General features: G+C 53.0%; 1 protein-coding gene across 1 annotated transcript; it reads left to right on the forward strand.

Moving 5' to 3' along the window:
- Nucleotides 1-3,412: 3,412 nt before the first annotated feature.
- On the forward strand, nucleotides 3,413-11,815 carry RHCG (Rh family C glycoprotein). Its single transcript, XM_055815719.1, has 10 exons — nucleotides 3,413-3,664; nucleotides 6,894-7,080; nucleotides 7,558-7,708; nucleotides 8,473-8,620; nucleotides 9,008-9,174; nucleotides 9,872-10,009; nucleotides 10,364-10,500; nucleotides 11,043-11,167; nucleotides 11,558-11,631; nucleotides 11,744-11,815. Exons 1-10 carry the CDS (start codon nucleotides 3,454-3,456, stop codon nucleotides 11,807-11,809), a joined length of 1,404 nt encoding a protein of 467 aa, XP_055671694.1. The 5' UTR covers nucleotides 3,413-3,453; the 3' UTR covers nucleotides 11,810-11,815.
- Nucleotides 11,816-12,751: the final 936 nt, after the last annotated feature.

The following is a 12,751-nucleotide window of genomic DNA, read 5'->3' on the forward strand; positions in this document are numbered from 1 at the left end:
CTTGAGTTCCTGCAGACCCCCAGGATCCTCAGCTTTGTGATCACCTCTCAGAGCCAGCACAGTACCTTGATCCAGTGTTGGCTGCAATAAGATCTGCCGAAACAGTTTGCATTGATGCCTCCAGGCAAGAGGCAGGGATTTCTGTGTGCTTTCAATTTTGCTTTTACATCTCTCAAATATTTTTAGTGCTCATAAAAGTGAGAAACTGGGAGAGACCCAGCTTGGACCAGTACTGTACAACCCTCACCCAGAGCCTTCCCAAGATAACAGACCTGACCACTGCCAGCCCTAGTCCCATGTTTCCAGACCAGAAGGGTAAACATACCTGCCTCTCTTCCTCCAGCATCATCCCGCTGATTTTTGGAGGAAACCTTGCCACTTTTCCAGGTGCTGGACATGATGGGCCAAACTCAGTGGTGGAGCAGGCAAGCATTGCCTCCAGTGGGCATGGACACTGGCTCACACTGGCATGGTGTTTCCAATGGGGCTTTTAAGCAACTTGATATTTTTGTCTGGGGCATGGTGAAATCTGGTCCATGTGTCCTACCACACAGTGAGGTATCTTGTAGGATGGATGCAAAGGACTTGGTCTAACCCACCATAAGAAGCACTCCCCCAGCATTGCTGCAGGCACCTGTGCTGGCACAGCCGCATCAGCCTTTCCAGTGTTACCCTGGCCCTGCAAAGGAGCCTGGAGAGAAGCTGATTCTTTAATGGGCTCTCAAGGCATGGGCAGCTGGTGGAGCATGACAGCTCTGATGGGACTGCAGCAGCAAAGTGCTGATCTGCAGGTCGATAAGGAGGGGCAGTGCAAGGCAGTGCAGCAAGGTGAGACTATCAGGCCAGCGGAAAAGCCATTAGCCTTTGTCCTCAGCCTCCAGACACAGGGAAGGGGGGCTGGGGACAGCAAGTGGGACAAAGCTGCTGCCTCCTGGGCTGTGCAAGGGCCTCACAAGCTGCTTTTCTGGGGACGCTGCCATTTCAATGAGACCACGGATTAGAAAAGCTCGGCAGTTTGGTTTCTTCTGCTAAAGAGTAATCACAAAGCATAATTGCTGGTGGCTACGCTACCTTAGCAAGTTCCCTTGTGTTATAAAATGCTCCTCTGTGCCTCCATATTGCCTTTCTTAAGGTGTCTAAGAGCTGCTCTAAGGTAGGGCTGAAGACTGGTCCTACCACGTAGCTGGCAGGAGAACAGGCAACTATCAACAGTGCTTCTAGCGATTAGGGCTCAGGTATTGTTTAGGGATTTCGGCTTCTTTCTAGCTGAGATCTCTTCTTTCCTGGTGCATACAGCTGAGACTGCCCTGCACAAGCCATGTGTAATAGGAGACCCAAAAACGTAGCAGGCAGGCCAGGAGCACTATCGCTTGAGGGAGTGCCTGTCCTCAGGACAACAGCAACATCCACTTGCTTTAGGTGTACCCACCAAGTGATCCCAGTCCACCCAAAGCCAGCTAAAGCTTTGCTGGTGTAGGGTAAGGGCTAAGTAGATAGGGTTCTCTTTTCCATGGCCCCAGCATGGTCAGGAGAGGAGGGGTGCTGGTCTGGACCCTTGCTGAGACAAGCACAGCACTGGTTTGTGGCCCCAACCTCCCAGTGCTGCCCCAGGGCTGCAGGAAGGAGCCTGCACCCCAATGCTCTCCTGTGGTCTAGTGTTCACTTACTATCTGGGTTCACCCGCTATCTGACACTCATCACTAGCTGGTTCCTCTGCCATACAGAAGTGCTCCTGAGCCGCACCTCCCCAGCTCTTCCCAAAGCTGCCTCTGCCCTGCTGCCTGCACCGGGCCCAGATGGGGTTGGAGAATGTTTTTGTGTGGCCATCAGTCTCTTCAAGACCATTGACAGCATTTTTCTACCATCTGTCATTCTGAGAAGAAAGCAAACAAGAAAAAATAATACATTCAAATTATTGCCTAATCAACACAGAAATCAGTGCTGCTTGCTCAGCCTGCGGGCTGCAATTAGATGCCATCAGCAAATTTGGGCAGCTTGCCTGGGCTGCAGTCTTTTATCTCTTGAAGACTGACAGGCATGTCAGGGATCTGCAGGCAGAGGTGGGAGCTGGGATCCATCTGAAGGACTTGCCCAGCTCTTTGGGGAAACAGCACATGGTTCAAAACCATGGGGGGAAAAAAAAAAAAAAGAGTATTGTGTTTATGTTGTTTATTAATTAAAGGAAGCCACATAGCAGAGGAGGGGGCGTTTAGGCTGCAGCACTTGAAGTCTCCAGCCCCATCGCTCTCCAGCACCATCTCAGAATACTGCCCTGGTTCATGCAGCCCCAGCCCAGCTTGTCTCGCCAGGAGGATGTGCTGGGTAAATCACTCCATGAAATTATGGGACATGTGTCACTTGAACATCCTGATACGTATATGGCAGCCTTGGTAGGGCCATTGCATGTCTGTTCACACATGCAGGATCTTGGCATTTGGTTTGAAGCATCTATCTTCCTCCTGGGACTGCCCCACAGACTGCTTTTTCAAAAGCAAACAGCAGGATCCGCACCCAGCACAGTGACTCAGGCTGCCTTGGCAGGGATGTGGGGAAGCTCCTCAACTCATCTTCTCCTGGTCATTGGAAGGGAGCGTGGGCCCTGGGCTCAGCCCCATTTGCCCTTGGTCAATGACAGCCAGCTGCTCTGGTTAGGGGTTGGGCAGCCCCATGCAGACCCCTGCTACAGCAGGGTTGTGTCCCCCCACCTCTGCAGCCAGGACAGAGGCTCGCGGGAGGAAATGGACCCCGGTGACAGTTTGGTGTTGCCCAAGAGGCTCTGGGAGTTGCCTTGTATGAGGTGGCAAACCTGTCCCTGCTCACCTCCACCCTGGCTCACAGCGTGCTGTTAACTGTCTGGATGCACCCTGCAAAGCAAGGAGCGGGACAGTCTTACCCGGGGACAAAGGGCCTCCTGGGGCTGCTGCGGTGTCCTACAAGACAGGGGGGACAGCTGGGAGCAGGGAGCAAGAGGCACCCTGCCTTCACCTTTGGTGCCAGCTGGGGAAGGGCGCTTGCGGAGCCGAGGGGGGATGTCGAGGGGAGCACCTTGTGCAGGGAGGGACAGCACTGACAGCACTCGGGGTGGCAGGGGTCAGGGTGCTCCTGCAAGGGGAAGGGAAGGGGTGTGCGACCAGGCAGAGCAGGGGGCAGGACACTCGGGCTCCACTCCCTACTCCCACTGGCCTCCACATCTACTGGTCTCCAGGGAGGCAGGGCTCAGAGGTGCTCTGAGCAGCTTGGAGAAAAGGTGCTGAGACCTGTCCCTCCTCCCAGGGAGGAAGGAGGGCGAGAAGAGCAAGGCTGCCAAAGCTCCTGTGCTCTGAAATGTGATCCTGCCGCAGGCACCTCCCTGGGCCCCACCTCACCCTCTCCAACCTATATATGTTGCTGGCCTTGGCTGGGCACTGGGATGAGGGCTCACACGGTCTGCCTGGCCCCCGGGGATCCCTGTGGATGGAGCGGCCAAGGCACCAGGGGATGGCAAAGAACACGTACATGCGCTGGCGGCTCCCGCTTATATGCCTCCTCTGGGAGGTGGCCATGATTGTCCTCTTTGGGGTCTTCGTGCGCTTTGGCCCCGAAGCCGATGCGCACTGGGAGGAGGAGAAGAGAGAGATGAACCTGACCAGTGACATAGAGAACGATTTCTACTTCCGATACCCATGTGAGTATTTGGAAAGCCCAGTCCTGGTGCTGACTGGTCCCCATCCCATCCCATCCCATCCCATAGCAGATCCTGTCAGAGGCCTTGTCTCCACTGATTACTGGAAAGTCGTTCTCTTGCCTTGAGGCTAGTTTGGGGTACACCAAAGAGCAAGAGAAAAGCCTTATGGCCCTCCAGTGCTCTTGGGGTCTGTCAGCAAATTACCATGACACCAGTGCATGATGTCTTTCTTCCAGGAATAGGGCTGACGTGTTCCCAGCACCCTGCAAGTCTCGGCTTGCTGCCCCCTCCCTCAGCTCTGGATCAGAGCGAGCTTTTCTGTGCATACGGAGGAACGGCTGTCGAGATCCTGTGACATCTTCCTCCCCTTCCTACGTCCTCCCCCTCACTAGTAAATTACCCTTTAGCTACTGGCATTTCGATGCCGGAGTCCTCCTAACCTGCCAGGTTGCCAGGGCTCTTGGGTCACTGCAGTGTATTGCCATGGGGATTATTCAGGTGGTTAAAGACCTTCTGCCCAGGTGGTGCTTTGGCCGGCTTTGATCTCCAGGGCTGGTCATCTTTGTGAGCCGTTCAGAACAGGCTGCTTCTGCAGGCAATTGTTTCCAAGGAAGCAACAGGCCTGAGTCATGCATCTATTTAGAACATTTCCATTAAAAACACCTGCTAAATCAAAGGAGCTATAGAAACCTGTAGCTGCTGAGGATTAGCTAGTTCAGAAAAGGATTTGCTTACAGAAACCCACTGCTCAGCTGGCCTCCAGGTTCCTGTATGGCTGCGGCTGCCCTGGGCTCTCCCTTGATATCTGCCTTTGGGACTAACGCCACGCGGGTTGGCATGAAGCAGCAGCAGTGCCTGAGGGCTGCTCTTGTCACCAATGTGCTGGGCGAACATCAGGGGTCCAAGAAAGAGCTTGCAGGAGCTAAGGACATGACATTTCCTCTTATATCCCACCCCTGCTCTGTAGTGCCAAATATTCCCCCTCAAACGGCTGCATGGATTCACACAACCTAAGAGCAACTGCTTAGCTCAGTTTAGCTTTGAATTATGTTTCTGTTTCAGACCTGAGGAAGGGCTCGGCTCGCGTGGCCAAAAGCACAGCTGGTTTTTCTCTATTATCTAATTAGAAGTGTTCTCTCTCTGCAAAGATGGACAAACATGACAAGGTGGCCAGGCCCTGACATTTTGATCCCTGTGTCCATCCAGAGCTTCTCAGAAGAGAGTGTGATGGCTGAACATCCAAGGATCATTTGTATTAACGTATGTAATGCAACTGCTGCTGTCCTGTCTGCAGTGACAGTGGGATAGGAATGACAAACTGACAGGTCCTCCAAGCCCAGAGATGATTGAGAAAGCAGGCAGAGGGAAGCCTACGTGCGGTTGTGTCAGTGGTGCCCATTGCCATCCAGTCAGTGTGACAATTCCTTCTCGTCTTGAATCACACATTGATATTCCCTAATGGGTGACTCATCTGCTCTCTAGGGAAAAGAAAGGATTCTTTGGCACAGGTAGCATTCCCAAAGCCCAAATACTTCCTTTTGATAGTGATGGCAATTGTCCTCCCACAAAAGCAGGGTCATAAAACCTTTAGGGCATGGCAGTGCCTGGTCTGCCTCTGAGTGATGCCAAGGGAAAAGAAATGCAAGGGTTAGAAAAAGACTTTAGATTGGGTGCAGTGTAAAGACAGACCTACTCTTCCTTCTGAGTTTGTATAGGATCTAACATACAGTGGGCATCCTCCGTATTTTCAGAGAGCACACAGTTTGCAGCTTTAACTCTGACCTGACTGCTTCTGCTTTTAGCATGAAAGTGGGAATATATAATGCATACGGCGGCAGATAATTCCAGCTGTGTATTGTGTTGCTTACACTGGAGAAGAGAGGTGGGGGGAATAAATAGAGCTGCAGAGGGAAAGTCTATGGGATTGTATGGTAAAACCAGAGTTAGGACATGCAGAGAAGTGCACTTGAAGTGACCTCTGCTGAACAGTGCCAGTTGCAGATTTTGTCTCCTTCCTTCCTTTTAGGAAAAATTCTACATTGCTGGAGCCTGTCCAAATGTTTGTCTTTAAACAAGTTGCAAGATCTTGTAAAGCACCAAAGGACAAAAGCCACGGCTTCTTCAGAACTCACCCAATCCTCACCCAGCCCTTAAGGGAAACAGCAGATAGAACCCCACTGTCCATGCAGGAGCAGATCTGGGGCTGCTGGATTTCAGCACAGGTTCAGGGTAGACCAGATTCTCAATCACTGAATTTCCTTTGCCCTGAGCTCACCGCTTCTTCGAGATGCACAGACATTGCTGGTTATAGAGGCTATAATGGTTTGTGCACTGCATAATGCAGAACTTGATGGTGTAGTTCCGTCAGTGCTGTATTTACCAGTGTGGGTTTGCTGGTGGGAGTCTCCCAGTGGGGGATCCCAGCCTTGGGTCTCCTACTTTTTTCATGGGCAGAGTGGCCTGCAGTGTGAGGGTTTGCATAGTTCAGTTTGTAAGTATGCAGCATTTCAGCTCACTTAATTGCAAAGTGATGTTTATCTGATAGAAACATGCAGCATTAAAAGGTACAGCAGGTTTACTGCACTGAGAAAGTCTTTTAAGAGGCTTATGCAGGTTTGGTTCCCCCGGGGAAGGGCATCTGTGGGGCTCGAGTTAGCAGGTTTGTGCATTTGTGGGAAGAACTGGGTCTCTCTGGTTTAAGCACTCAAAATCTTACAAGGTGCAATCCTGGTCTCAAGGATATTTTCCCACTGGTTTCAGCAACATTTAAAAATGTATTTGTAAACTTTCATTGTTCTTGTACTCTTCTTGCTTTGAGCCATCATCAGGACCCTGCATTGGCTGGACCTACCCAAAATGGCCATTCACGTGTTTTTAACAAAACTGCACTGTTCATTTCTATTTTCTGAGTTTTTTACAAAAGGGGAAAAAAAGATCTGAATAGAATGTTTTCCTTTGTATACTCCATTAGTCTCCGGTCTTCTCTTGCGCACAGCTATTAATAAACAATTTTTACTTTCAAGATTGAGCCTTTTAACCAAAAGCCAGTTTCTGAAAGCTGAGCCATTTTCAGACTTAGAAATGTGGGGACATGGGACAAACACACGTTTTCTCTTTAATTTCCCCCCTACTGCCACTGATGTGGTTAGTTTCCTTTTACCACCAAATGCAAATAGCACTCGCAGCCCTGCAGTTCCTGCAGAGCTGATAGTCCTTTCCCTCTGCACAGCTTTCCAGGATGTCCATGTGATGATCTTTGTGGGCTTTGGCTTCCTCATGACATTCCTCAAGCGCTATGGATTCGGAGCCGTGGGTTTCAATTTTCTCCTTGCTGCCTTTGGGATCCAGTGGGCTCTCCTGATGCAAGGCTGGTTCCATTCATTCAAAAGTGGGAAGATCCTCATTGGAGTGGAGAAGTAAGGAGGAGATGGGCTCTGGAATGCTACCTCTTGACTGGCAAGCGGAAGAGCTGGGATAGGAGCCAAGCAGCTGGCAGCACGTGTCCCTCTGTAACATGAAAATGAGCCTCTAAAATGTTGTCTTCCCTCGGCAATTCTCCATTTCCTTTCCACATTTTAGACCAGAGGTACCTGCCATTATGGTGGTACTGCTCAAAGGGAAATGTGACATGAGCATCACCCCTTAGTCCCAATCCAAGCACCATGGGTGCCAGTGCTGACAACACATATGATCTACATTATTTAAATAATTTGGGGGAAAGCACCTTTCCTGGACAGTATGTGAGGATGTGAAGAAGGTCAGGTAGAAAGCCAGGGCTGTCTCCTAATCACCTATTTGTCTTCAGGTGGAATTTTGAGAGCTGGGGGTGGGTGAGGGTGAGTTACAGAAGAATATTTCCTTATTAAACCACGGTTTTCCTTCCCTTTTTCCAGCCTGATCAATGCTGATTTCTGTGTGGGCTCTGTGTGCATTGCCTTTGGGGCCATCCTGGGCAAAACCAGCCCCATACAGCTCCTCATCATGACTTTGTTTCAAGTCACGCTCTTTGCAGTGAATGAGTACATCCTCCTCAACCTGCTTCACGTAAGGCTTTAGGCAGAACCTTCTTAGTTTTGCTCCTTCCTCTCCACATCTTTCCAAATTGCCTCCCTTTGCTACAGCTCCACCAAGCCACTGCATTCATAAACATTTGAAATGCAAGGATTTGGGCAGAAAAAGCAGACAGATTATGAAGGAGGGGGTCAGTGGGTGGTACTTCCCTGAGAAGAGCCATCTTCTGGGGTTTTACACACAAGCCTGGCAATTCACGAGCACTGGGTCCCTCTGCTGCAGCTCCCAAGGTGAACGAGGAGCCTTAGCACAAAGGACTAGTCACTCTCTTTGTGCCTGAGATTTCCCTCTCATCTGCTTTCCCTGCTAGAATATGGGTGTTGTAGAAGGAAATCAAGTGACAAAGAGGATGAGATGACTGCTGACAGAGGCAGGGCTCCTGTCATCCAAGAGAGGGCTTGGAGGGCTGGGAAGCAAATGAGCTCCCAAAAGACCTGAGTGCACTTAGGAGCCAACCTGGCTATCGCTACAACCCACTTGCTATTGGGACAGGTCGGAAACTCCCCTCTGCCTCACTGCCTTCCAAGGGGAGGCTAAGAGGAATGCCATGGCCACACACGGGACCAAGCGAGTGGGATAGGTAGCAGGACCACAGCATTTCTGTCCACCTCTCCCCATGACTGAGTGCAGGCTGGAAGGACAAGTGGACAGCCAGGCTGGGTGTGATGCAAACAAGACTTCAGCTCCAGAATGAGTGGTGATTGCAGAAGCAAACCTCTTTTTTCCCATGGCTGCAGGTTAAGGATGCAGGTGGCTCTATGACCATTCACACCTTCGGAGCCTACTTTGGCCTCACAGTGACACGCATCCTGTACAGACCCAACCTGGAGCAGAGTAAGGACAAGCAGGGCTCCGTGTACCACTCTGACCTCTTCGCTATGATTGGTGAGTCAGCCCCCATCCAAGGGGTGCTGGAACATGCAGACCACTGGGCTGCAGAGGGCTGGTCCCTCCTATGTTTCTGGGAAAACCAAGCTGAGACCAGGATCTGGGGCTGAGAAGTTCTGTATCCAAGTCTTCCACCCCTCAGAGCTGCTCAGCTCCCTTCATCAGTGGTTGGGATGAGATAGTGCCTGAGAAGATGTGGTTTTGTTTCCCTTCTTTGCCAGCTTCTCCTGGTACCAGTCCAGTCATGGGGGGTGCAGCTCTGGGGCAGCAGGACTATGGGGTATGACTTTCCCCTGTGCAGAAAGATCTTCTTTAGGTGTTTTTTCAGTCCCTGTATTCTCTTTTCCCTTTCTCTTCTTCACCCCCTCCTCCCCATCCCACCAGGTACCTTGTATCTATGGATGTACTGGCCCAGTTTTAACTCGGCAATTTCTGAGCACGGAGATGCCCAGCACCGGGCTGCCATTAACACGTACTGCTCGCTGGCCGCTTGTGTCCTCACCACAGTGGCCTTCTCCAGCATGCTGCAGAAGAAAGGCAAGCTTGATATGGTAAGCTGGGAGCAGACAGCCCTGCACTGCCCAGGGGACTTATAATTAAGTTGATCGAGGGTCCAGGAAATGATTGGCACTTGCGCTTTGCTGAACAGATACTGGGTTTCAGGGTGTGATTGTAAAACCAGCATCCAGGCAGAAACCCAGGGGCTGTATTAAATAAGCAAGTGGAAAGTGAGTCTTGCAGTGCTTGAGGTGCAGGGTGATGCCTGGCACGTGGTGGACCTAAGTCACAGCAGGAACTGGACTTGCTCTGCCCAGAAAGCTACTGATGGGCATGTTGCAGAGCCATGTTTGGCAGCACTCTCTAGCAAGCTGAGCAGGGCCTGCACGGCAGCTCATGAGCAATCGGGGGGCTGACTTGTACGTGTTATGTGTGTGGGTGACATGTCTCTGTGACAGCAGAGCTTGCATGACACATGGGTGAGACAATTTCCATCTCATCACAACTCCTCACCCAGATTTGTGGATGCAAAGAATGTGTGTGGTACAGAGAGTGGGAGTCTATGTGCGCCTGTGCTACAGACAGAGGCTGCCTGTTCTTCTCTTGTTTTTCACCAACAAGCAAGAAAAAGGGCCCTGATATTTCCTTTGGAAACATTTTCAGAGCTGATTCTCCCGCTTTGCCATTTATACCCTCCCTGAGCAATCGCAATCTCCCTGAGATGCCAAGACAGGACAGTTACTTCTGCAGGTCCACATCCAGAACGCAACGCTGGCGGGCGGCGTGGCCGTGGGCACCAGTGCGGAGATGATGCTGACTCCATACGGCTCCCTTATTGTCGGGTTCATCTGTGGCATCGTGTCCACAGTGGGGTATGTCTACCTCACGGTGAGTGCTGCTCTAGGGGTCTGCAGCCCTGATCCTGCTAAGGAGATGTGAAGTGGATTCACTTCCCTTTGGGTGTTTCTACTTTCCACCATCCCTTATGTAGATGCACTTCTGACTCCATTTACTGCTCCAAAATGCTCAGGAAGACTCAGTCTCCCAACAGGAGTGTTTGGAGGATATGCTGCTATTTTATCTTGAGCTTGGCTCACATCTTTGTCTACAAGCCCTTAACCCTTTAATGGGACACAATATCATTCTTCCCTCTCTGCTTATCCTAGTCCTCCATGGAAGGAACTCATCCTTTCCAGGGCTGAGCTCATGTCCCTGATTTCTCTTTACCTCCCTTCCCCTCAGCCTTTTTTGGAGTCCAGGTTGCACATCCAGGACACATGTGGTATCCACAACCTACATGCCCTTCCAGGCCTTATTGGGGGCATTGTGGGGGCCATCACTGCAGCTGCAGCCACGGAGGATATATATGGAAAGGAAGGGTAAGACAGCTTGAAAATCTGCTATGAGAATAGATTTTGCCTGGGGTTCCATAGGCTGGGAGCAAGGAGCAATGAACAGCCCTTTTTAATTCTCCAGAGTTGCCCCTTTTCCCTCAAAAACATGGGTTGCACTGACTGTGTCAGGCTTACTGAAGTGTAAGAGACTCATCTCTCACAGCTGACTTCTGGTGGCCTCAAAAAGTAAGCCACAAGCCCACTGCTTGGCATGATTCCGGGACACAGTGGGTGGGAAGGCGTTCATCTCTCCAGCCCTGCATTGTGTTGGGGGATCAGGTAAAGCTGCAGGTCTCAAAAACAAAAGAAATGTTTATAGTTCGGGCTCCTCCTGGGTAAAGCTTTGCCAGGGGCTAGAGGAGAAGGAAGCGAGCAGTGTTTTGTGTCATTGCGACACTCTCCAGGTCCATTGCAGAAAAGGGATGGCACTAGGGAGGAGTCCCTGAGGGAGCAGGGCAACAGGACTCCTCCAGAGCCAGGGAAGACCTCCTGCCAAGAGCAACCCTCACGCTTTCTGCCCTTGGCAGGTTCATCAAGGCGTTTGACTTCACCGGCACGTACCAGACGCGGACACCCAGTGTCCAAGGAGGGTTCCAGGCCGCTGGCATTGTGGTGTCTCTGGTGATGGCGCTTGCCGGGGGGGCCCTTGTGGGTAAGCCCAAGAGGAGCACAGAGACGGGAGGGCTGCCTCCAGCCTGCAGCTGAAACCGGCGCCCACGTTACCCCGGCCTGTGCTGCAGGCCTCCTTCCGTGGCACAGGCCTCCTTCCCGCCATGGCGGGGGCTGCAGCCCCCCACTTGCTCACATTTGGACGCCCCGTAGTGGGACCACTCTGAAGCCCATAGGAGCGGGGGAAACCAGGCAGCCAAGTGGGGTGCCAGGTCAAATGGGTTTGGAGAATAGGGATGGGGGGGGGGGCCCAGCGCCATGCCAGAAGTGCCTCTGCCCCCTTTGCTGCCGGGACGGGTGGGCTCCATCCGCCCGCAGCCTGCCTGCGTCCCACACGCCAGTAGGGCCCACTGCCCTGCCCGCCTGCTTCCAGGGGCCATCCTGAAGCTGCCGCTCTGGGGCGACGCCGCCGCCGAGAACTGCTTCGAGGACGGCGTGTACTGGGAGGTGAGGCGGGCGGCCGCGGGGCGGCGGGGGCGGGCGGCACAAGATGGCGCTGTCGCCCCGCGGCGTGAGGGGCCGCCGTGGCGCGGCGCTGAGGGGCTGTGCCGCCACGCAGGTGCCGGAGGACGAGGAGAGCGACGCGTACCACATGCACAACCCCGACAAGCCCGCCTCGCCCTGAGCCCCCGCCGGCCTTTTCCCCCAGCACAGGACCCCGGAGCAGGGCCCGGGGGCGAAGACTCGTGGGTTTTCCCCATAAAGACGAGGCAGCCAGCTCTGCCCTGCTCTCCCGCTTTTCTAACGAGCTGTTGTGTATAAAATAAAAAGATGTTCTTTCCAGGCCTGTGCTCCCCGGGGTCTGTAGGGAAGCCGTGCAGAGCCCGTCTGCCTCACCGGCTGCACGGAGAAGCTGCTGGGAGAGCCCTTGGCTGCGGGGGGTAGAGTGGGGGGCACTGGGATGCTCCCCAGGGCCAGAGCCGGTGTGGGAGCACTGGCAATGGGGGTAGCGCGGGCGGTGGAGAGACTTGGCTTGGGACCTGGCGCCTTAACATGCAGCAGCTGGAGGCAGCAGCCAGAGCGCCTACGGCAGGGCTGAGCCCTGGAGGGAGGCACAGGCTGGGCTGGTGCTCTCTGGAGGGGGTGCTGGCAGCAGCTGTCCCCACACCCGCGCTGCCCCCCAGGCCTGGGTAAGGGCCAGCTTCGAGCTGGCCACACTTTTACGTGCCTCTGCCATTGCCTTCTCTTGACCTGCTCTGCTAAGGCCTCCACCAGCTCCTTGGGAGCCTGGTTTGCGGGGACAGCACAGGCTGGCAGGACCCTTTCCTCTTCTTTAGTTTCAGCCGTTTCTTCCAGTGTCATCAGATCACTCCTTCCACTTACCAGTGCCATCCCGATGGGAAAAGCCCAAAGCCAGAGCACAACCCCCAGCTCTTTAACCAGACTGTCAGGCTTCAACCAGAGCTGGAGGAGACAGGAATGAAAATCAGGCCTAAAACCTGCATGTTTTTCCAAGGTGATATGATGTGAGGAGCAGGAGAGGAAAAGCAGGGGGGGGGGGGGCGGGGAAGGAGGTAGGAGGGCTGATAGGTCTCTTCACTGCATCTAGCTGTAATTCTCACACCTG

The sequence above is a fragment of the Falco peregrinus genome, chromosome 1, assembly GCF_023634155.1.
Source record: "Falco peregrinus isolate bFalPer1 chromosome 1, bFalPer1.pri, whole genome shotgun sequence".
NCBI lineage: Eukaryota > Metazoa > Chordata > Aves > Falconiformes > Falconidae > Falco > Falco peregrinus.

Excerpts from the sequence above, each read along its gene's own strand:
- RHCG (XM_055815719.1), top strand. The coding sequence starts at position 3,454 with ATGGAGCGGCCAAGGCACCAGGGGATGGCAAAGAACACGTACATGCGC. Across the intron at positions 3,665-6,893 it reads TTTCTACTTCCGATACCCAT|CTTTCCAGGATGTCCATGTG; the intron begins GTGAGTATTTGG and ends CCCTCTGCACAG. Across the intron at positions 7,709-8,472 it reads TCCTCCTCAACCTGCTTCAC|GTTAAGGATGCAGGTGGCTC; the intron begins GTAAGGCTTTAG and ends CCATGGCTGCAG.